Raw genomic sequence first — 25,333 nt, forward strand, 5'->3', positions numbered from 1 at the left:
ATATAATTTTCATTATTATTATACATATCAAAAATGTGTTTATAAAGAAGCTAAAATGAGACAATAGTTTTAGCATTTGAAAACTGATTTTGTTAAAAAAAAGGCTAATTTTATTATTATTTATAAACCTTACTTTTCAAGGATTTTACTGAAAGCTAACCTTGATTTAGGGGTTTAGATGATTCAAGTTTAAATTGAGGGGTATACAACTTGTGATGTGAATATTAACATTGAATCAACCTATCTAAGTTGATCCAGAGCCACCCTTAGACACATGTGGAAGGGTGTTGCTGCACAGGGCCCTGAGCTTACAGAAAAAACTGAAAATAATTATAAAAAGTAATAACTGTGAATGGGACTGAAGAGATTTTAATTATAAATTATTGCCAATAACATCCAATAATAATTGCTGTTTTTCCTCTTTTTGCGTCATTGTGTCAAGTAAAACGATTTAACCCCTTCTTCCGGAAGTCATGGCAATTGTAAAAAACATCACCATTGTTGCTGTGATCATGAGAGATGCTGGCGTATGTTGCTGCAGTCGCAGAAAATTATCAATGTTGTTGCTACAATGGCAGAAGATGATCATAGATGTTGCCGAGATATTCAAGGTTGGAAACTAGTCTTAAATTTTACTAATTAAGAATTACTTCCAATTATGAAGTTATCAAAAAATTTACTGTTATGCAAGGACATTTCTAGCTTATAATTTAAAGCCCTTTGCATAAGAAAAAAAAAACAATACCAAGACTGTTATGTAAATTTTTGTAAATACTTTATGATTATTGAAGAAAAAAAGAAAATCATATGAGCAACAGTTGGTGATTGAGGATGATTATTATACATTTGTTTATTTTACATAGAATATATATATTTTTTCGTATTGTTGGGATGGGATACTACCTTTTTACAAGTAAAGGGCCCACAGCACCTAAGGCTAGCTCTGAGTTGATCCATTTGAATCTGGGGGAAAACCTAACTATGTTCTATAAGGCAGTGAGGTATTCTACTGCATTTATTTGGATTCCAAAAGAAATCCCTGCATACAAAAGAATTTTGGATCACATAAGTGGATTAAAGTCTATATTGAAATCAAACTAAACCACCAGACATGTATTATTCTAACTTAGTCATTGCTAGAAAACGTGCTTCAGGCTACAAGTGTTTCAAACAAAGCAACTGTAGCAATTGATGCCAAAATGTCAGCACAAACTGGCATATTTATCATAGTTTTGTTTAAACTGGTGTAAGTATGATGTTTGCTAACACATAAACATAGAAAATAACAATGCATATACAGCCAAAAAAATGTTCATTAGAATTTCTTTTGTACCATTATATTCTCATTTTAGGATTTTTATACGTTACATAATAAAAAATCTACCACTTTCTTAATATATACAAATAAATCTTGCAAAATAATTAATTCATTTAACGATAAATATTAAGTTGTCTAGTACATGAATACTTATAAATCTAGTATCGAGTAAAGCATGTGTAAGTTTTTTTATGTTGTCGTCACGTATTTCATCTACCAGACTACTTTTAAAAACACAAGCAGCAATATCGTTTTAATGTTGACTTTTCAGATATGTTCCAAGAATAAGTACATTAGTAGGAGCGATATAAAATCTAATGTTTATAAACTAACAGCAACCGTAATAAAGCATTATAGACCTAAATAATTTAATGTTGTGTTATCATTGTAAGAAATGTACAATTAAGTTTCCGACCACAAAACTAGAAATCACAAGCTGGTTTGTCCTACTAAATAATTTTTCATCTCTGAATATTAAAGTGAATTTTAACAAAGCAAGCACTTTTCCATAAAGTGGATTTTTTTCTTCTCCATTTCAAAAAATGCAATATACTAATGTCACTCACAAACGCTAAATCGCTAAAGTATTTGATATCCTTTATCACAGATTAATCCAAAGATGGTGACTGAAAAATAAAAAGATTTAAATACTGGCAATGCAGCCTCAAAAAACAGCTGATATCTACAATGCTTTATGGTATGTATAAGGAATTAATTCAATCTGGAACAATGTCATGACCCAGTAATTACCGAACAAAAATTTTTCTTCGGCCTACTTACTCCTCAATGGCAAAACACAACTTATGATACAATGTACGTCACAACCTCAAACAACTCTAACAATACTTTTACTATTTTTGTACTAAGTAAAGAACACACTCAAAAGTAAAAAAATAATCTCGTTCAACTCCAGGATACAGCTGACTAAAGCGAAATCAAGGTGTTTTACTGTAATATAAAAAATATCCACCAATTTAGAAGAGGGTCAAATGTAACAGAAATATCGTAGATAAAACCCTGTGTTAGCTTCCTCTATAATTAAGAATTAATCAAACTTATAATTTTACCAACCACATTTATTCTTGCCTAGCTAAGATTGGCATCCCACAAGTCAATTATTTTGGTTTGAATTTAGCAACTATGGATTTCTCCTAATTTCATTTACGATCAACTGGACATTTACATTTCAATAAAGGAGCCCGAACTCAGTTTTCAGGCACTACGTATTCACCTCTATACATTTCATGATTTTAAGCAGTCTTAAAACTTATAAGAAAAGTGATTTAACACAATAACAAGTTTTCAAAACAACCAGTATCATATGGTAACATTTATTTCATCTTATTTTGCTTTCAAGGAAACAATTACTTAGAAATTAAAAACATAGTTTTGTTAAGAAATACATTATTACCGTTGGACCCATATTACGAATGTTTACAATTGTTTTTATTTCCCCCCTACTGTCCTAGGTTCCAGATATTTTTAAGACAAATTGACAAAAACCAAAAGTAAATAAAGTAATAAGGTTTAAGTTTTACAACCACTCTTCATTGATTGGAAAGGTGTAATATTTTGGCCACATTGGTTCTCTGACACAGTCAGATTTAAATTTCCAGTCCAAGGGGTTGACCCGAGCGAGGGTTAGGAACTCTGACACAAGGCCGCAGTTTAATATACAGTCTGGTACATAAGTATGTTCCTTGGCCCTACTACCCCAGGCCTAGAATCTAGTGCTAGTGACACAGCACCAAAATCACAGATATTGGGGTTGAGGTCATCTTCATAAAATGAACTCCGAAAATTAAATAAAACTTCTATATCAATTTACATTTATTTTTTAACCAAACTCCTGTATCTGAGATTTTGGCGCTGTGTCACTAGCACTAGATTCTAGGCCTGGGGTAGTAGGGCCAAGGAACATACCTATGCTGGCTCGCATCGCTAATGAGGGTCAACTTCTTGGTTAAACCTGTTGGACTGGAAATTAAAATCTGACTGTGTCAGAGAACCAACATAACCAATATTTTTATCACAAAAATGTAAAAACCTGCAGGATTCTTTGGAATAAGTTGTCAGATAAGAGGTTTACATTGCCTAGTTTAGAATACATTATTATAATTTAGGTGATTAGCATAGACATAATGACTGAAAAATTCAATAACTATATAAATAAAACTAGTTTTGAGATTTTTGTATAAATCAATCAACATAAAAAAATTCAATTATTCCTATGAAAATAATCAAATGAATAAACTCAATCTGAGCTAGATCGTTCTAATATTTTTTTTTCCTTTTTAAGACTATCCTATAAGACGAATCCTTCATAATTAGACAAAAAGTACAGCATTAGGCTCAGAAACATTTAACTACAATATTGTATTGGTTCATACGGATCAATTCATGTTTTTTTAACAAAGATCTATTTAAGTAAATACTTACAACACAACTGGGAAGACACAAGTCAAGGGAGAATCATAAAATAAATGATAAATATATTGCTAGCGTAGCTGAATCACGATAAATGTAGTTTATTATAATACCAAATCAATCCCACAATATATTTCCTACAATTTTGTCGAAAAAATAAAATTGAACACACAACTCTTTGCCCAACATTCATAAAAAAATTTTATAAATTTGTTCATGTTTATTGTTTAATCTTGAAATATATTAAAAATTAAACAATCATTAAGGTTTCAGCACAATAATATCAGTAAAATGTCTGTAAATAGTTGAGAAGATGGCTAATGTATATAATAAATGTATAATAATCACCTGTTAAAATTTTGGCAGCTTTAAATAAAAAAATATGGAATGAATTTGGAAGTTTAACAATGATTAGAAGGAGTATCATTTATGTATTTCTAAATCTACACCGGTTATAACCCTGAAAATATATATATAAGGTTTTACGGAAAAAAAGAGTTCAAAGGAAACATGTTAAAATTCAATATTGTAAACAAAAAGTATCACTATTCTATGAATAGATCACAACAAATATTCTTGTTAACTAAAAAACTTAAACACAATAGCCTACTAGAGCCATCATAATCAACAACAAACCTTATTACTTTATGACGATACAAGAAAACAGCTATATTCAATTTTACCTTTCTCAATTTTGTTCATTTCAAATACTACAGATATTTACTAAAGTAAAAGTAAGAAGACTTTCGTGTTGAGCAGGAAGACAAATTATATTAAATAAGTTTAAAACAATAACATATGCATGAAACGGCATACTTTCTTGTACTTCGAGTCAAGAGTAAGCATTTTAATTCACATTAAGTTCTTTGTCTTTCATGTTAAAGAAAAGCAATTCTCTTGCAAAACTTACTACAATCTCTGCTGGAAGTTTCAGTACGATACGTTATTGTTTTAATTCTTCTAATTTGGAAGACAAAATAATGAATATTTGCTATAAGTAGTACATTAACTGATTTGGTTTTGTTGTTATTATTAGTTTTTAGAGGTTAACTGTAAGAAAGGGCCATGAGGTCCTAAGTTCTCCACAATAAAGAAGGATTTATATGCTCAATAACCTATTTAATAAATATAATTAATCTTTAATATGGATCTTTTAGTAATATCGACTTTTTACAGTAAATTTGATCATAAAGGTAATTTAATTTTATGTCTAAGCTTCAAATTTGTTTGCTATGAAGTTATTTTCATAAGCTATGAATAGGTTGTTGCTATCGAAAGGAGCTAGTTATATTGTAGATGAATATTTTATAGAGTCTAAGAATAAGAAATAGTATAAAAAATATTGGTTGCATTATGTTTTGTAACATTCCTCAAAACAAAGGAACCAAGGAAGTATATGCCATTTTAAAACAATTATAAAATCGTATTTCCTCATTTTGGTATTATTTTAAACCTGAAAAGGTACAACAGAGAATTACTTTACAGAGGAGATAACTTAGTTTAAAAATCACATCCATGCTAATTTTTATAAGTTCAATCCAATGATATTATAAACAATTTTAAGTTAGTTTGTGGTGATGTACTTAATGAATCAATGATATCAAATTATTGCAAGACGGTCAATATCGAAATGGATGAAAAACAAAAATTGTTCTTTTAAAATTTGAGCAGTATTGCATAGCACAGGCTTTTCAATAATTAATTGTAGAGGTTAGACCTTTTTTGTAATGTTTGTTCTTTCAACAAGATATCTTTAGTTAACAAAATCAGACAATAAACTGAATCTAGGTGGTTTGAAATCTTGTAAAATATCTTACCTCGCAATTCTAAAAAGCAAACCTTATTACACAATTTAAAACTATGTTTACAAACTTATAATAATAGGTATAAACAAATATAATATAATAATAGTAGGCAGTATGATAAGTAACATAAGTACCCAATATTGTTACCATAACTGTTTGTTCACTCTTCAAACTCCCCAGTTGATATGTTTGGTTTATTAAACCTAACGACAAATATAAAAGGACTGTACTACTCGGGTGTAATATAAGATTATACAAAACGTTGAATTAGTTCCTCGCAAAACATCAAGCGAGCGATTTAAGCGTAAATAGTGAGAGGCATGTATTTGCGAGTATCCAACCAATCTCACATTTTCACCTTGGGATGACACTCCTCTGCAATGCCTCCCCAGCGCAGACGATACGTGCGCGATCGCCATCTGATGGTTGGATCCCACACTGCGTACAGGAACAAATACGGACCACTGATCCCTCTAAACAACCACCCTATCACAAAGTCAAACTTGCTGAATGGCAGCGACCCATTCTGGAACAAACATCACCAATGTTACAGCCAGAAAATTAAAAAATGTTCAATAACCTGTTTCCGTTTCAAAATCAATAATGTATAGTTTTAAACAATAAGTTAAATAATCTAAGCTGGCCATGTTGTAATTAAAACATTTAAACTTATCAACATAACAGACAATGTTTTTGAACACTGTAAAACCAAACATTTAACACATGAAACATGATGGTTTCATCGGACCGTCCACATAACTGTCAATAAATTAAGCAAGTACAGGGTTGTCAGCAGAATCTATAAACCGAAGGTAGCACAGAAAGCGAGAATTGAGAGACGTTCAAATATGTACTAGGGGTAGGGGATTTGTACTTTGGAACTAGGAGATTGTGGGACTGCCAATAGCCAATGAGCTTGTTGATTCTTCTAGTGGTACCAACATAACAACATTTTACAGAGTCTCGATTTTTGGACCTCCATTTGGATGTTTTCAATCTATGACTATTTCGTTTTGTAATTTCTATTTTGTTTTTTGTCCCTGATTCCGTTTAACTGAGAGCGCACGATAATTTTGAGCCGGCATGAACTACGTTGGTTGTCTGATTCAAAATTTAAACATGGATGATACGAACAACAAAACATTGACCATGGCAACTTCCTTAAAATAAAAAATATGAGTTTTTATATGGAATCGGTATTGAGAATTGTGAGTAATATTTTAGAACTGGTATAGAGTCGAGAAATTCTGTTATCGGCCTATCCCTATTTATAATACAATTAATATTCGACTAGGACATAATTCAAGCCATGACCTTGAGTTTTGAGACCGAGTTTGGCTTTGTTCCAGCTATGCGTGGATCGACACTGCTGCTACACACTACACGTTGTTATTATAGAGCTGGCAGCGTATCTTGCGTATTCTGCTGCATCACCAATCCAAATCTTCCATAAATGTACATTCACTATTAAAATTTTCGGATAAATTGGCTCAAAATTGTTATAACTATAAAATTCCTCAAAAATAAACGTACATAATCATATTTATTGATATTCACGGAAAACACCCGAATAATACCATTTTCCGGTAAAGATTCATTCATAATTCCCGATTTTCAAGGAATTCCTTATCGCTGACAGCCCTGAAGTATTACAGCTTATAGAAATTCTGTTTCGATAAACTTGTTTGTAAAATTACAGGCTTTTTAAAATCAATATTAGTAGATGGTCTCACCTGCACAACTGATAGGAGAATCCAGTCTAAGAAAAACCAGAACAAAACGTGAACGAGGAAGAAAACTAGAGGCTCCCATCCAAAGAGGTAGTTAGCCGACCATGCTGCGCAAGCTCCGAGTACAAAGCATTCAGACAATGGTTCTAGGAGAATAGTGTGAGGCAGCATTGCTACCCTTAGTTTGGCCCACCTGAAATAAACGAACATGTTGGTAGCGTGGGCATTGGTATAGTATTTCTGGTTCATTAAAATTTTAAAAGGTAGGTATTTAATAATTCTTTTAGCAAATTTCCCATATAGGGAATAAGCTATTACCTTAGTACTCATGGTAAGACCTGGACCCGGGACCGATTTACTTTTTCGTTTTAAAGGTCCATAGAGGCAAAAAACACCATCTGTTCAAATTCATATATATATATACAGTATATATAAATACAGGATGACAAAAAAGTCTGGAAACGGCTTAGTATCTTTTTAACTAAATCTGTTATAAAATTCAAATATTTCACATCAACTTATATGTATGAACACTACTTTTTGCAAGCATTGCCATTTTTTCACCTCCACCAGGGGTTGACCCATGAGGAGTAGGTACATAATCTTTAATGTAAGCATAGGTTGATATGCACATCATTTTAAAGGGCTGGTTAAATGGAGTTCATTGCCGGAAACCGCGTCTCAAAAGGATCATCCGTTACAAAATATGAGGCTTGTGAGGCTTTTGCAGCTCGTTGGAAATTAATGTGTAAACTTAATTTTTGTACTTGAATAAACAAACAAACAAGTATCCACTAGTCCCTAAATCACTTATGATAAATTGTATCAATTATTATGTAATGTATTGTGTTAGGTCTGCTGCACACTACATTGAACAAGACACTACACAACTTGTATGCCAATATATATGCCACAAAGAGTTGCCTTGCATTACATATCTATAAAGAGTATGAAAGTATAACTTACATGTTCAAAGAACTAGATATTTTGACTGTTTCACAATTGTATTATTTTCTTCGTTGTTAATTTTGTAATAAGAAACCGACATTTTATATGATACTAAGAACTACCAAAGATGTACAAGAGCCTAAAAAATATACACATTCAGTAGTTCTATGTTTTGAACGTGACATGTCAAGGAATCAGTTCAATTTTTTAATCAATTTCCCAAGACGATTATTGACCTTTTAAATAGTTCCTATAATGTAATTAGTGTTAAGACAAAAATTAAGAAATTCATAAAATGTTTATAAATTATTGAAATGTAATCACTCTTCCTCGTTAAAATCATTAATATTTTTATTGTTCTTTGTTGTATGTGTATTTCTTTGTTCATCAAGTTATTAAATAAAAAAATGCTTTGCCATTGTTGTAAGCTTATATTCCACATGATTATTTATCGTATTTGTACATTATTATCAGCAGTGAATAGACTCTGCTAGTAACAACATTGTAATATTATATGTACCTAAACGATTCCATGTGCACATGAGGATTTGTAATATTTAGCATGATGTTGTATTAAATTAGTAATGAGTCGGTTGCTGATCTATCGGTTCGGTTTCGGTTAGGGTTTTTTTTTTTAATCGGAATGGGAACGAGTGGTGTTGAAATTATTACGTCGTGGGAAACTAATGATGATTTAAGTAACCTTATGAATATTTTGATCTCTGTTTCAAACGTCATTGTATACAGTCTATCCGGAAATGTCGGATATTTAACAGATAGTGTTGGATATCGAATTTGGGCTCGGTTCAGTTCCGACCCGAAATTTCGGATATCCGCACACCTCTACCGCAAAAGGGTTAAAAAAACAAAAATATTTAAAAGTAAACAATCAAAATTATAAGACAAAGGTACAGAAAATTAAATTAAATTATTTGAGACCAAGTAGGCCTGTGTAAGGTTAAAACAAGCAAACAACAATGCTGGTGGTTTTATCAATTGACAATAAAATGGTAAAAAAAACATATATTAAGTTTTAAATATAACTTAAGATGATTTACATATGAAACCATAAACTATTGTATGGCAGTAGGCAATGGCCAGCCTAAATTGAATATTCACTACAGTAATACTGTATAAGACATCAGAAGTAAAATTTAATAACCATCATAAAACTATCATTACCATGATAAAATGAGAATTGGTTTTCACCATTATTACCCTAGTAATAAATAATGGAACTAAAGGAATAAAAGGTTTTAACAATCTAAGTAGTAAAAATTTTTATGAGCTTAGAAAAACGCGCTAATCCGAACTCATAAAACTCACTTCATTTTTACCCACCGAGTTCTTGGAAGTACTTGTTGACATCATCAAAATTATTATTGTCAAAATAGTAGTGGGTTTAGGACTGCTAATGGTTTTTTATTGCTTCATTACCATAATAATAAACTATGAAATATTACACAATAACCGATAAACCAAAACCGACTTTCTATGTCACTTTTTTTTTATCCCAGTGCAGCAGAGAAGCATGTTGAGCCACGGCACCCTACACTGGAGGCGTTTTGAGCCCTCTAGTGAAGTGTGATTTTGAGCCGAAAAAGTGTGAATTCAGGAATAAGGTAAAAGTAGAGAAAGTACCTTACAATATATATATATATATATATATATGCAGTAATAAGTTAAGAAATATTTACATACATAATTTCACAGAATATAAACTTCTGTCATTAAGAAAGTATTATTTCAACAAAATTATTAAAATGCATTATAATAAAATTAAAAGTAAATGAGTATCTTAATTTGAAAACATTCAACTTTATTTACATACCTCTGTAACCGAGCTTGGAAACTGGTAATTTCACACAACCCAGAATTCTGAAGGGCTGGAAGACTGGCCACTCGTATCCTCCAGCCTCTATCGGAGAAAGACTTGGCAAAAAAGAAATCTTCTGCAAGGTAGCAGCTGAAAGCTTGGATCCCACCAACCTCGTTAATAAGACACTTGCGCATGAGTGCAGACATGCCTGTGTGACAGTTGATCCTGAGAAGATCAGCTACCAGGTAAATGCGAGCCACAATGGTTCCGAAATATATCTACAACAGCAATAACATCTAGTTACTAATACTCACTTCAATTCAGATTCTCTTTTGCCATGAAAATGTTTTCTGTTGGAACTGCAATAGTAGTTAACAAAGTCATGAAGAGATTGTTTTAGCATCCTTCTTTGATGTATTTTCCAAGAGCAGCCTACTGCAAAGTTAATAGTCCAGTAAAATAAGACATTTTGGTATGCAAAAGGTCGGGTAGTTCTGATTTTTGGATATGTTATTAGTATTGGGCCCATAACATAAAATCCGAGTTATCCACCTCGAGATACTGCCGCTCGCCGTGGGGCGCGCCACTTGTTATCGAAATATAAAAAATATGGCAATTCCTATTGTTTTTCACTCAATCTCGTGAACCGTTGATTTTACCGAAAATTGTATAATATTACATTAAAGAAGAATAAATTTGTGACAGTTTAAGCCCAACAGCAAGTATGTAGCGTAAATAATAGTCTAAATACAGACCATCAAAATAAATAAATTTTCCAAAAACGTATAAAAATTGTGGTTTTTTCTATATTTCCACAATATAGTTGTTTGGGACGCGTTGCAGAAAGTCAACAGTCCCGGAAGGTCAAATAATTTATACCTGTGCCACTAGGTCAAAAACTACAATGTTTGCAGTATCTGTAGATCAAAAATCCCAGTAAGTCAAATAGTACAGTCCGGGCTAAAAACGTAGTCTATGTTAAAGCAATTGACTTATTGGGAATTTGACCTAATGCAACAGCAGTTTTAATATAACGAAATAAGATAAAATATAAGTTCAGTTTCGCTGAGTCAACAGTGCCGGAAGGTCAAAAGTATAATCTGTTAAAAACAACGATAGTCCTCTCGACGCATGACTTCAATAATTTCGTGTTTTGGTGTACTTAAAGTTGTGCTAAAATTTTGAAAATTGGCACAGAGCTTCTTGGTTAGTCCTACTCAATGACTATTTTGTTGGAACTTTAAACTATTTACCGATCTAATTAATAAAAATTGATATGTATGGTGAAATAGTTTTAAATCGTGATTTCTAACATGAAAAAGTTAGCATGCGAGATTTTTGTTTGTTTTTGGGTTAGAGAGGTTTTGTCTGTGGCAAAGTTGTAGCCAAAAGTGTGATGCGTAAAATATATTTTTTTGAATTTTTTACAATCAGTGGTTCAATAGATAACTTGGGTTGAAGAGGACGGCAAATTTAGCATTTCGCAACGCATGGAAAGAACTACATCGTACGATGCGACTGCTGAGTGGACTTTTAATTTACGGTTCTAAGGACAAGAAAAAAATGAATATACAGATTACCAGTACATTCATATTATTTATAAAACATCTTTCTGTATTACCAGCTTACATTTTTTACTTATATTAATAAGAATACATCACAAACAAGGTGTTAAAAATAAGCGGAGAGACACTTTACCTAGTAATTCCTTGGGTCAAAATAAACAGAAACTGAACGATAACATTTTTTCCAAAATCGTTTCGTTAACCAGATATCCGCCATTTTGTATTTTTTACATACAAATATTTATCTTTACACTTTTCCAACCGATGTTTATGAAACTTGGTATGTACGTTAAGGTAGGAGAGACCCATGTTATAAAAATAGATTCATCTCGATTCACCCTAAAATTTCAAAATTTAACACTTAACTACAATATAATATACTTTACTATACCACAATATTTACGTATCACCATAAATCTTTAATAAAATAAAACGTCCACTTTTTAAAATCCAAAGTAAATCAATTTAATCTTCCTTTTTTGAAAAATATAGTAAAAAAAATTAAGCGATGTTAAAATAACGACAGGCGAGTTTCGGGGGTGTTTCAAACCTCCTAGGTTTGAAGTGATTGAGAGGAATACATGAAACCGAAGGGGGGAGGTAGCAACAAGTGCACTAGTACTTACTAGTGTCCAATTACAATTTCAATTGTAATTGGGATATCGGATACGGTAAGAATTAGAGAAAACTTTAAATGGGGGACATTCCTTTACTTCTTGTGGCAGTTAAAAATATGATTTTAGTTTTTTGAAATTCAGCCGCCATTTTCCAAAATGGCGGCCAAATTTGAAATTTCTTATGGAACACCCTATATTTTATCATGTTTTCGGATAGAATATGCAATTTAAAAACTTTTTTATAATTGACATTTTTTTGATAAACCGACTCGTTTAGGAGTTATAGCCTATGGAAAAATGACTTCCGGTGTACATTTTACATCATGTAGCTCCTAAACAAGTAAGTTCATAGCAAAAATGGGAAGAGTAAAAAAGTCTTACAATTGCATCCACATTCCAAAAAGACCATAAAACTCATTAAAAATATGAATAATATTATTTATAAAAATGGCGGCAAACTTGAAAAGTGGAAAACTTTTTATTTTATAGTCTTAAAGGAACGTAGATGCAATTCTAAGACTGATTTACTTTTTGCAATTTTGCTCTAAACTTACTCGTTTAGAAGCTACATGATGTAAAATGTAAACCGGAAGTAATTTTTCCATAGGCTGTAATCCTAAACGAGTGGGTTTATCAAAAAAATGTCAAATCTAACAAAGTTTTTAAATTGCATATTCTATCCGAAAACATGATAAAAAACTAAAATCATATTTTAACTGCCACAAAAAATAAAGGTATGTGCCATGTGCCCCATTTAACGTTTTCTCTAATTCTTACCGTTTCCGATTTCCCAATGGTGGACTCCTTGAGTTGATCACCCTGTATATATGAATTTGAACGGATGGTGTTTTTGGCCTCTAGGGACCTCAAAACGAAAAATTAAATCGGTCCCGCGGGTCCAGGTGTTACCATAAGTACTACGGTAATAGCTTATTCCCTATATGGGATATTCGCCAAAAACCTAATAGTTATATAGAACAATATTACATTCAACCAGCTGTTAGTTAAAACAAATTATATGGGACTAAAACAAATCAATGATTATAAAGATTCCTTTAAAAATAATTTGAACATCCTACAATTTTACTATGCATATTTAATTAATCTGCCATCCTCATACCTAAGAATTGAATGTATCGATGGTCAGCATTACACATAGTATAAATATGTCAACTCTAAATATGTCTTTAAATTTGTTTCCAAATGCTGAATGTTTACAGCTGTTATGTTAAGCAAATTATTTTGTACTAAAAGCTAGCTTAGAAGGTAAGCGTCGGCTGCTAGACTTTTTAAAAATTAAAACTTAATTTCTAAAAAACTGGGACCCTTAGTTATAATTATGGCTTTGACATTCCCTAGTTCAGAAAATTATCTTTCTTTCAACATAAAAATAATGAAAATCCGTCGACTGGTTGATTCAGAATGTGAAAAACCTCATTTACGTTTTAATAATATATATATGATAGTTTGGACAGGTTTCAACCCTTCCGAGGCGTAATACATTTACACAGTTTATGTGTAGACTACATTATAACTCATAAAATAGTTCTATAATTAAATGGATCTCCTTTTACAAACGTATATAATAACCAGAAATTTTCAGATCGTCCTTGCGTGTATTTTATGCCACAAATTTTGACGAAAGGCTTTTCATTACATAAACTATACCTATTTACAGTGTTGACCAAACAGTTGGCAAGAAGCATTAATAGATAAGCTATGTACCAAATATGATAATTTTAGCTTTATTCTAATTATGACAAAACACGTAGTAACTAAAAGCGAGTTTTGTTGGTGTAGTAAGCGTTGCAGGAGGTCTACTTTACACTGAATCGACGTTCACTTTTATTACTTTTGATCTTCCGGCACTGTTGACTCAGCGAAACTGAACTTGTATTTTACCGTATTTCGTTATATTAAAACTGCTGTTGCATTAGGTCAAAAACCCAATAAGTCAATTGCTTTAACATAGACCACGTTTTTAGCTCGGACTGTACTATTTGACTTACTGTGATTTTTGATCTACAGACACTGCAAACATTGTAGTTTTTGACCTAGCGGCACAGGTATAAATTATTTGATCTTCCGGGACTGTTGACTTTCAGCAACATTCCCGTTGTTTGAAGCAAACACCGTATTGATTTAGAGAGTATGCCAGTTTATTTGCTATTAATAGAAAATAAATGAAAGTATGAATAAAAATACCCCCACCTCAGCAAACCTGCAGACTAAGTGAATTTCCATTTGCTTGATTTGATTTTCGCAAACCTATTTAAATAACATTAGGTTTAACTGGTACCTAGGTTTGCTGCTACAGGGAGGGTTATATAGTATATAAAATAATAATTGTATGATAAGAAACAAATAAATTTACCAAATTTTATAAAAATGTGTCTATGAATAAGGATAAAACAATAATTAAAAATCTTCGCTATTGGAATAACTTGAGGTTTATTAATTTACATTTTTTAATTTTCTCCGTAACCAATCACAGTAAAACAACATTTTAATGTACTAAATTATTTGTTTTTAGTAGCTCTACAAAATTCTTTAATGATACAATTGTAAAATTAATAATTAAGGGTTAATAATAATAAAAAATATTCTTACCGGCGAAATACCTATAAGGCAACCGTTCCTATGGCCTTATCATGCCGATCATGCTTCGCGAACTCGTTTTAATAAATAAATGTACGTTTATATGATTCAATGATTTATTTAGGCTATTAGGCAAAAGCAATAGGCTAAGTCACATACAATACAAAGTAAATGATAAATAGTCCATCTTTTGATTCACAAATAAAAGTAATGTTTGTACCAAATTCCACTAAATCGGATGATTTTTGGGAATCAACGTGCTAACGGACGATAATAACTTTTTTGGATACAGTTTAGTAAATCTAGTTTTTTTTTTTTTTTTTACAGGGTCTCTAAAAAACTCCCCTACCTAGTTTGAAAATGTATTTATTTATTGTACTAGATACAAACTACTGATCAACGACTGATACCATAGAGAAGGCTATGCTGATACATTAAATGAAAGGTAATAAAATAAAAGTTATTTGAACACTATCAAACCTCAAAATGCGACCCATTTGTAGCCCTGCAGACATGCAAGCTATTCTAATTTTTATCATTAATATTTTATTATTTGTATTATAATTTATTACCAAAACTATGATACAAAACTAAAACTTTGAAGTATACTCTACACAGCACGAAATGATCATTACTCATCCATTTGAACAATAGTATCGTGAGGTAATTTTAAAACTATGGAGTCTTTTTCGGACACCAGGTATAAGCCTATATACATATATATTTATATATGTTAGAACAATTAGAACCAACAGTATTTTTGGCCTCTAGGAATACCAAAATGAAAAAGTAAATCGGTCCCGGGTCTAGGTCTTACCATGAGACCTACTGTAATGGCGTATTCCCTATAAGGGAAATTTGCTAATAATCAGCATATCATTTATATTGAATGGTGTGTGTTGATGAAACCACTATTTAATCTTTCATCAATTTCGTTGTCTCAAGCAATGCGAGAATGGCGCACGTCAACATGTTGCTAACTGTTAATGTTCAACCGACGTCATTTTTTATAATATTTCTCAACTTCCTACAGATTTGATGAGGACGGATCATCCCAAGCGCCCATCAAGTCACAACATTTTGTCTGCCTCGTCCTCGAGTCAACCCACCAGAGCTTTTCATTGTCTTTATGAGGGCCTGTTCGATGGCCTAATCAGACCAAATTCCACACTAGAACTTGTCTGTACGTCTTGTAGTGAAATTTCCGATCTTTATGAATTGTTTGTGTTCTTCAATATCAATCCTGTATTTAAATTCATAATCAGCATGTCCTGTATAGATGGGCGCATTTGGCGTGGAAAAATTACCCGCTGCATGGAAGATCTGTAGAGTGATTGTAATTGGAAGATCTTATTTGCCTGATCTTTCAACCTCAATAAACTGTTAACTATGTTAAACTGTTTTATTTTGTTTTTATGTGAAAGTATTGTTCCCAAAGCTTAGCTTAAATGTTTATGTATAAACATTTGACAGCTTTGGGAAGAATAGTTTTGCCGTTAAAGGTATATTTTGAAGGTCTTTTTTTGGCATGTAAACCAGAAACCTACATTTATTAAAACGAGTTCGCGAAGCATGATCAGGCCATGAGAACGGTTGCTTTATAGGGTCTTTTGTTAAGAACGGGTTTTTCGTATTTTTGACCCTCAAAACATACAATTTTATTTTATAAACTAACTTAAAATATTATTCTGAATTATTATCTCTAAACCATTTTGTAGAGCTTAAAAACAAATAATTTAGAACATGAAAATGTTTTTTACAGTTATTGGTTACGGAGAAAATTAAAAAATGTAAATTAAAAAATTTCAAGTTATTCCAATAGCAAAGATTTTAATTATCGTTTTTTCCTTATTTATAGACACATTTTTATAAAACTGGTTACATTTATTTGTTTCTTATCATACTATTATTATTTTATATACTATATAACCCTCCCTGTAGCAGCAAATCTAGGTACCTGTTAAACCTAATGTCGTTTAACTAGGTTTGTGAAAATCAAATCGAGCAAATGGAAATTCGCTTAGTCTGCAGGTTTGCTGAGGTGGGGGTATTTTTATTCATACTTTCATTTATTTTCTATTAATAGCAAATAAACTGGCATACTCTCTAAATCAATACGGTGTTTGCTTCCAACTACTATATTGTGGAAATATTGAAAAACCACAATTTTTATACGTTTTTGGAAAATTTATTTATTTTGATGGTCTGTATTTAGACTATTATTTACGCTACATACTTGCTGTTGGGCTTAAACTGTCAAAAATGTATTCTTCTTTAATGTAATATTATACAATTTTCGGTAAAATCAACGGTTCACGAGATTGAGTGAAAAACAATAGGAATTGCCATATTTTTTATATTTCGATAACAAGTGGCGCGCCCCGCGGTGAGCGGCAGTATCACGAGGTGGATAACTTGGATTTTATGTTATGGGCCCAATACTATAGTTCGGCCACTTAGAAAACGACCTCCTCCAGCATTGGTTTAGCATTAGCGCGCAGGTCGTTTTCTAAGCGGCCGAGCTATAACAACATATCCAAAAATCAGAACTACCCGACCTTTTGCACAGCAACCCCATATTTTCTGACAGATTTACTGGACTATAATTCGGAGATTGTTAAAAGAAAATATGAGCTAAACAGTCATTTTTCAAAGATTAAAAGGAGTCGTAGGAAATATTTTTCAATCCATCAAATTGTGTTTTCATTCTACAAAAATTTTAAATACCGGTACTGATAATAAATTTGTTTTTCAATTAAATTAACTCAAAATTAGAATATAAATGCAATTTTTGTACAAGAAGTTTCTATAATATTAATTTGGAACCAATTTACGTCACTGAAATAGGACGCAACGTCTATTGGATTTTCCTATAGCAAAATTTCAAGAATAAAGTTACCACATTAACAACAAAGTTACCCAACACAGTTACATGCACAGAACAGAGTACACAGATGCTCAGTGATAACTTTTTATGCTGATCAATGGCTTACCAATGCCATAATGGTGGTTAACCATCTTTAGATCACCATTTGCACAAATCAATAGTATATGATAACGGACAGAAATAGGGAGGATTGTTAGGTTACCTTTTCTACTGTTGCTGCAAATCCTTCCCTGTCACAGGTGAAGGGTAATTGATGAACCAATCCAACATCATCACTCATCAACTGGACCATGTCCAACAATGTGTCTTCTTTCACTGAAACAAATAATAATAATAATAAAACAATAAGCATTGGCTATACAAGTAAGGCTTGATCCTCTGGACAGCATGATAAGCCTGGTAAACAGATAACTGAAAATACTTATTACAGTGCTTGAACGGTTCAAACCGAAAAAAATTCAAACATCAAATAATTTGGATTTTGATAAGTTTAACAAACATACCAAAGGGTTTGTGGAGGGATCTGGGGGGCCGGATAAAAGGATTGAAAATGGAGCAACACTTTTGATTGAACAAATTAGTTGGAAACACAGGTATTCCGTAAATTTGGAGTTTTTAACAACCGTCAATGTATACAAAAATATCCTGATGTTTGGTGAATGCACCCTGAGAGCCTCCATGCCATATGTTATTAAAACCAATGAACTAAATCAAAGATTAACGAACTGTATTTTTTAATCTATGAAATAGTCTGATTTAGCTAATTCAGTATTTGGTTGGTTACTCTGCTACCGGAATAACAAGTCAATGTGGCATTCCTTTAACTCATAAAATAAAATTTTCTTTAAAAAACAGTGTAATTCTTGATAAAATTCCAAATTTAGTAGAATTTCATAAATTTTTGGGTGTATTACTTGATACTCATATTAATTGGAAGATTCACATAGATAAGATGAAATGGAAACTAAGATCTACTTCTTTTGCATTCTTTCACCTGATAAACTGTATACCCGAGGATACATGTAGGCTATCACAGTTTACTATGGATACATTGAATCCATCTTGAGGTATGGAATACTGTGGCTCCAGGTCAACAGAAGTCAAATCCCTACTAATTTTCCAGAAAAAAATTATTAGAATCTTAAACAAATCAAGAAGGAGAAAATCATGTGAAAACCTGTTTAAAAGTCTTAGAATTCACACTATTTTTGGATGATACTTTTTCCACCCTATAAGATGGATGTTAAGCATTTCATGTACTTACTTCTGATCCCACTGTCAGAAATGAGCACCAAAGGGTACTTGGATGCCAAGTACCCAGGCTGCATGTTGTTGATTTTTGGGTTCACACCAACAACTGCTCCACCTGAATGAAATTACATATTCAATATTCATACATCTTAATATATTTACATGTGCATGGCACAATGAACAGTGTTCATACAATTCTAATACTAACTAATATTAATAAATGGTATCAGCAAACTTTTTCCCATAACCTTATCAACAACCCTTATTAATGGGTAAGCAGGGGGAGCAACTAAGATATTTTATGATTATTTTTTAGTTTTTACAGCATTGGTCTGTATAAGTTTTTTTAGAATTAATTGGATCAAAACATACTACATTTTAATCCAAATTTCCAAGGCGTTTTTGTGAAAGTACAATTTTCCTGTTAGGTTTTTATTCAAAAACCACTTTTTGGTTTCAGAGGGACACATAATGGATATTGCCACCCAAAACTTAAACTTGAACATTTTGATACAATACAACCATACTTTCACTTTATCAGGCCATGTTAAATTAGTAGCCAGATTTTTTATCAAAATCATTGTAGTTGATGTAGGCTCACACAACTACGTTCTTTTTTAATCCCTGGATGGGCTCTTAAAACCATCCATCCCTTACTAAGGGGCTATTCTTTTTTTCAGATAAACCTTTAAATGTATTACACTGCATATATATATTAAGTTATTTAATTAAGTTAATAGAAATGTTCTACGAATGATATGGCCCATTATTATCCATATACTTACCAATGAATATACTAGCATCCACTAAAGGGTATTTTTCTATAAGTTTTTTAACAAGCATTATAGCTGGATCATTTTCATCTTCTATGCAGAAAACGATTTCATACTGAAATTAAGAAACATTGTTTACTTTAACTGCAAAGCATTTGGTTAGTAAGCTGCTTAACTGAATGACTAAAATATAGAAAATTTAAACAATAGCATAGCTTATATTCTAATTAACAGTAAAAGGTTTATATTCAGTATTCACAAAAATGTATCTATTCAAAAGTGTTATTTCACCACTATGATTTTTTTATTTAAGTTATTTTCCAACAAATATAAGATGCATTGGTATTGACGAGTGATATTATTTCACGGATACAAACCTTATTAGGTTAGGCCTAGTTTATTTAATACACATGGCTAAAAATAAAATAATACAGGATTTAAATTTATTTAGGAAAATAGATAGAAACCATGTCCTCCATACTTATTGGGTTACTTAAAGTGGAAAACTGGAGGGATAAATATTTTGAAATGTTCCCTCGCTACCTGGCAGACCCCGTGTGGCGGGTCAAGTGTTTTACAGCCCTGCGAAACTGACCCTTAATTCCGCTCTAATGATCGTGGCGGTTCAAATATCTCAGGACGGTCATAAAACTCGTGGCGGTTTAATATTCCCTAGATTAGATACGGTAGGTAGCCCTACCTACTTTTTTTAATCATGAGGCTTCACAAGTATTGCCATTGGTAGCTCTTTCAATGTTGAATTTGCAAAAAATTTTTTTTTTAGATAGTAGCCCACTATGAATATTTTACAATAATTAGTTGAGTATTTTAACAGTCTGTTATTCTGGCATCGTTAGCTTGAATAGCATACCGGTAGCTATATGATGTATTTATTTATTTTTTGGAAGGTATTCCATTAATCACGCTTCCACTAATTAGTTCAATAATTTATCAATAGTAAAACTGGCATTTAGTTTTAGCTTGGTGCAAGTTGTAGAGACCAGCTACTAGATGTTTGGTTTCTGTACTTGAACTTTAATTCTTATACTAAGAATTATATATATGAATTCTTCTATCTTCGTATTTTCTTCTATATTTCAGAGAAATATAGGATATGACCTTAAAAAAATTGCAAGAAAACGTTTTATGGTTTACATTAATTTTTTTTTAATGTAATGATAGTGTTGTGACACATCATTATAAACTAGATTTTCACGCTGATTTGAATGCCGAAATCCGAATTTAAAAATCTTTGTTCATTTTAAAGATATATTTAAACGAAAGCTCTACCCTATTTATTATGGACGTTTCATACTTTGAACATTTTTTAAGATTATTTTTCTGATATCTCCAGTTTTTATTAATGCTTATAGTTTGTTCAAGCCTTAAAATATTCAGAGATGTAAGAACAAGGAGGAATTCTTTGTCTCAACTAAAGCTCAAACAAGAAGAAAACTGTTCATACATGCCTACACTAGGACTTAACACCTTCTGTATTGCTGTACTTGTGCCCCATGCTCACATGTGTCCGTACAAGTGTAGCCAGCCCTCACAAATTCGGACCAAACCAAACCTAAATTAACTTTTTTAATTTATTTTTTTTCCTTATAGTACCTTATGTCATTTTCAAGCAGTCGGCGAAATGGCGGGCGGCAACCTATACTCGCCATTCGACCGCAAAGGGTTAAACCCAGCCATTGTAGCCTGAGCTATCTTGGGAGCATTTGTGAATATATACCCCCCCCCCCCCCAAGGAAAGTACCTCATTGTATATATTTTTGAACCAACTTTGAGGTAATTTATGAACTTTAGCTAGTCATGCAATTTGTACAAACTTTGTGTTTATTTGGCCATATTAACACGTTCGCGGCGGCACGTCAAATGGCGGGCGTATCCCAGGTCCGGCGCAGCCCTCAGCATCAAACAAACCCGATTGCCGCGTGTGATTGGCTTAACAATTTCGTGCTGACAAATAGCAAATAACGTGCGAGGATGTCCTGCTTTACAACGAGAGTCGACGTAGTTCGCTAAACACCAACAGATAGCAGCACTGCTTGTAACGTAGCCGGTCCCATTGGAATTGTATTGCTAAATGGAGGGAAAAAGACGGGACAAAAGTAGAATTTTGAGATTGCCAGACGGGGATTTACGGGAAGATTTACTACCAACCAACACAACAAAATACAGTATACTATTGAGCAGTGCTGTGCGAGGTTTCAAGTTTCTAGCTCTAATCCTGGCTTAAAAATAAATCATTTCGTATTGCATTGCAGCTTGGGAGCGATCGCACCCACCAGGATGGCATTAGGGTTCCGTATGGGAGCGTTTGCTCCCATGCCGCCGCGAACGTGTTAAGCAATTATTTTAAGTGTAGTGAACATTAGGCTCCTCTGCAATTACACCTAAGGGCAACATGCCCAACTCAGCCAATTTTCATTTTAGTATATCTTAGACTTACCCATTATTGGCCTGACAACAATATATACATTCTCATTTTATGATAGTCCTAAGTGAAAACCAATTTTTAATAATCCACATGGGTCTAAAGAAGTTAGGGCAGTTGGGTTCTTTTCAATGAGGTCATATAGGCTAAGACTTCCAGTGCATCACACTCAGATATGCTGAGGTAAGAACTTCAAAACTAAAATATCCAACATTTCAGTTCACTATATAGAGCAAAATCAATCATTTAACAATTAATTATATACTTACCAAGGGATAATTCATTGTGAAAAATGTTTCGAGGTTTCCATACAAATTGGGGTCAACGCCCATTAAGGGTTTGATTATCGATACTCCTGGCAGTGGGGTTTCTGTTGGTTGAAGGTTTACTTTACGATAAAGCGTGTATTTCCTGTCAACAAAAAAAAGAAAATGCAATATAGGCCTAATATGAATATGAATCGATAGTTTTTATTTAAAAAAATCTAAGTTTGTAATTTTGTTATCTTCAGTTTTTAAAAAATTAATCGGGTACTGGAATTATCAAAGAAAATTACATTACCTATCATAGGTACCTACTACTTGTGAAACACCATTAGATTCGGGCACAGAAAAACCAGAGCTTTCTGCTAAATTGAACATCCAATCATGTTGTTTTTAATTAGCCTACAGTAATATTCCAAGCTTACTGTAGCTTAATGTTGCAAAATCTTTAAAAGATAAATATCAATAAACAATTAAACTAGATACAACATTTATATTAAATAAGTTAACCACTAGGATAACAACATAAGTTATTATATTTAGCATGTTGGAATGCAAAATCAATAGCCTATGAAGAAGAACAAATTTAAGCTTGATAATGGGTTCGTACTGCTTTTCAGCTAAACGCTTCTCTGAAACCTTCTTTGAAAATAAAAGAGGCTTTGAAACTAAAAACATTAAAAATATTATGCTAAGTTATAAGGTATTCATAATAATTAATGATCAAGAGTCAATGGCCAGGATCAAGACTGATATGGTTGTACAGTAGTTGCAACTCTGACTTGGTGTCACTTCTACTCTACTGTTATGACCCATAATATCATATCTTAAAGATACAACATTTTTTGTCTTTAGAAATAAGAGTTCAAAAATGACTTAAGTTTGCAGCAAGATGCTAGACTACCTCATTTGCGCTGTACCTACTCAGGCTAAAGGGAATTTGGCACAAAGTAAGTTAGGCTAAGAATTTTTTTCAGAGAGGTTGGTAGCCTCTTTTATCTTGCATTTGCCCGTCCATGTGGGCCACAGAGACCTGTGAGTGTAAAAGTATCTAGCAAAGCAAGGGGTGTTCCAGTACCTACAGTAACTTGTAAACGAGGCTGAACTACACTGATAATAAGTACCGGTAGTTGTAGATAACTAGATCCGAACCCACGACATCGTTGCCTTGGACCCAAAGTCCGTGTGTTATCGAATGAGCCACCAACACGCCACTATAATCTCAATAGATTTTGTTTAGACTATAGAAGGCCTGCAGTAATTATTCCTAATCGATACAGGTGACCTCCAAACAAATTTTTAATTTTGATATCTAACTTTATATAAGTACAATAGACAAGTTATAGTTAGTAGGTACCTATATTTTTTTTACACCCTGAATCCAAATAAGTTATAGTACCATTATTTTTCACCCCAAATGAATATTATTGAATAGGCTATATTGCCATTCAAATATACATAGGCCTACTATGAATTTAAACAAGGAAGACGGGTGACATTTAAAGTCATGATTTACGTGACGTGTAGATGCCGAATGCCCAATATTAAATTGTCAAATATTAAATACTGTAACTTAGTCTGTTGATTATCAATTATATTTACATCAATTAAAATAATTGACTACCTACGGCAAGTTTTGTTAGGTTAGGTTATAAAAGTTTCATGTTATAATTGATAGGTTAAGCCTATATATTCATTGACTAACTGTTAAAAATACAATATTTGGGCACAGTTTCTTAACTGGGCTATGCTAATATCGATTGAAACTATCGAATTGAAAATATTGATTAATAAACGATATTTTTAAATATATTTATTATCAAATTAAACTATCTTACCTAACCTAACCAACCAAACTTGCTGATGGTTAAAAAATTGCATGAAGGTTTACTGATCGAATCGATAGTTTCAATCGATATTAGTTAAGAAACTGTACCCCAATATTTTTCATTCGATAGTAAGGTGTGTCTAGCCCAGTTAAAAAAACTGCACCTGATGTAACCCTCTAGCCTATATCGCTTGGCTTACTGAATTGAGGCTTACCAGTAGCCTACATCCTCAGGTATAGATTTTATCAAATGTGTAACTTAGTGCCTTAATACTGAGAAGTAAATAATTTTGTCTGTTAAAAAGATTGAACACATAGGCAGGCCTAAGTTATGTATGTAATAACTTAGGCCTAGTTCGTCTATGATGTAATAAGTCTAAATAACCGTACACTGGCCTAGGCCTAGTTTGATTTATTAGCCTATGACTTACCCATAGATTATTGCAGCTAGATGCACTAACCACTTCCCACACCAGAATATAAAGAAGAATGTCGCAAATCCACTAAGAGTGTATAAAATAGGTGCCATTTCAACTTTTGATTATACATTTAAGTACCTTTATTATGAAAACTGAGTAGGCCTACTTGTATCATAGTAAAATTAAGATCAAACATACAGTAGGCTAGGCTGAGTCTAAGAATCCCACTGCCTTCGCCTTGACACTTGAAGAAACACTTACTACAGAATCGTGATACGTGATGATAGAGTAACACCGACACTTGGGGAATTGAGTAAGAATTTGAAAATAATTAGTCATAGTATTATCAGCAAACATCTTATTGACGGCATTGACGCTGATAACGAGAAAGATGAATAGGTAGGTAGGGCACTGAAGTTGACACTGTTGACAGCAACAGTGAAAAGGATAGGATTATATCTGTCAGTGACAAATCGGTACTGAATGTTGTTATGGGGACGAAGTTGAAAATATACATTGGAGCCTACTTACTACATTCCACAACTAGAACTAATAAGTACTACTAATACTCCAATACCAATATCCAATACTCAGCCTTGAGAAGAGGTAAAGGGTGGGTAAAGGCTAAAGTAAGGAAAAACG

At 32.5% G+C, this 25,333-nt stretch overlaps 1 protein-coding gene across 1 annotated transcript; it reads right to left on the minus strand.

Annotated features, from left to right (window-relative positions):
• Positions 1 to 25,333, minus strand: LOC129005623 (ceramide glucosyltransferase-like). The gene is made up of 8 exons (XM_054434580.1): positions 24,704 to 25,333; positions 22,451 to 22,592; positions 19,751 to 19,853; positions 18,979 to 19,080; positions 17,917 to 18,029; positions 10,060 to 10,325; positions 7,284 to 7,473; positions 1 to 6,076 (listed from the first exon to the last, which is right to left on the minus strand). Exons 1-8 carry the CDS (start codon positions 24,799 to 24,801, stop codon positions 5,897 to 5,899), a joined length of 1,194 nt encoding a protein of 397 aa, XP_054290555.1. The 5' UTR covers positions 24,802 to 25,333; the 3' UTR covers positions 1 to 5,896.

The sequence above is a fragment of the Macrosteles quadrilineatus genome, unplaced genomic scaffold, assembly GCF_028750875.1.
Source record: "Macrosteles quadrilineatus isolate MER2022 unplaced genomic scaffold, UCM_ALF_1.0 Scaffold_28__1_contigs__length_1566739, whole genome shotgun sequence".
Classification (NCBI taxonomy): Eukaryota; Metazoa; Arthropoda; class Insecta; order Hemiptera; family Cicadellidae; genus Macrosteles; species Macrosteles quadrilineatus.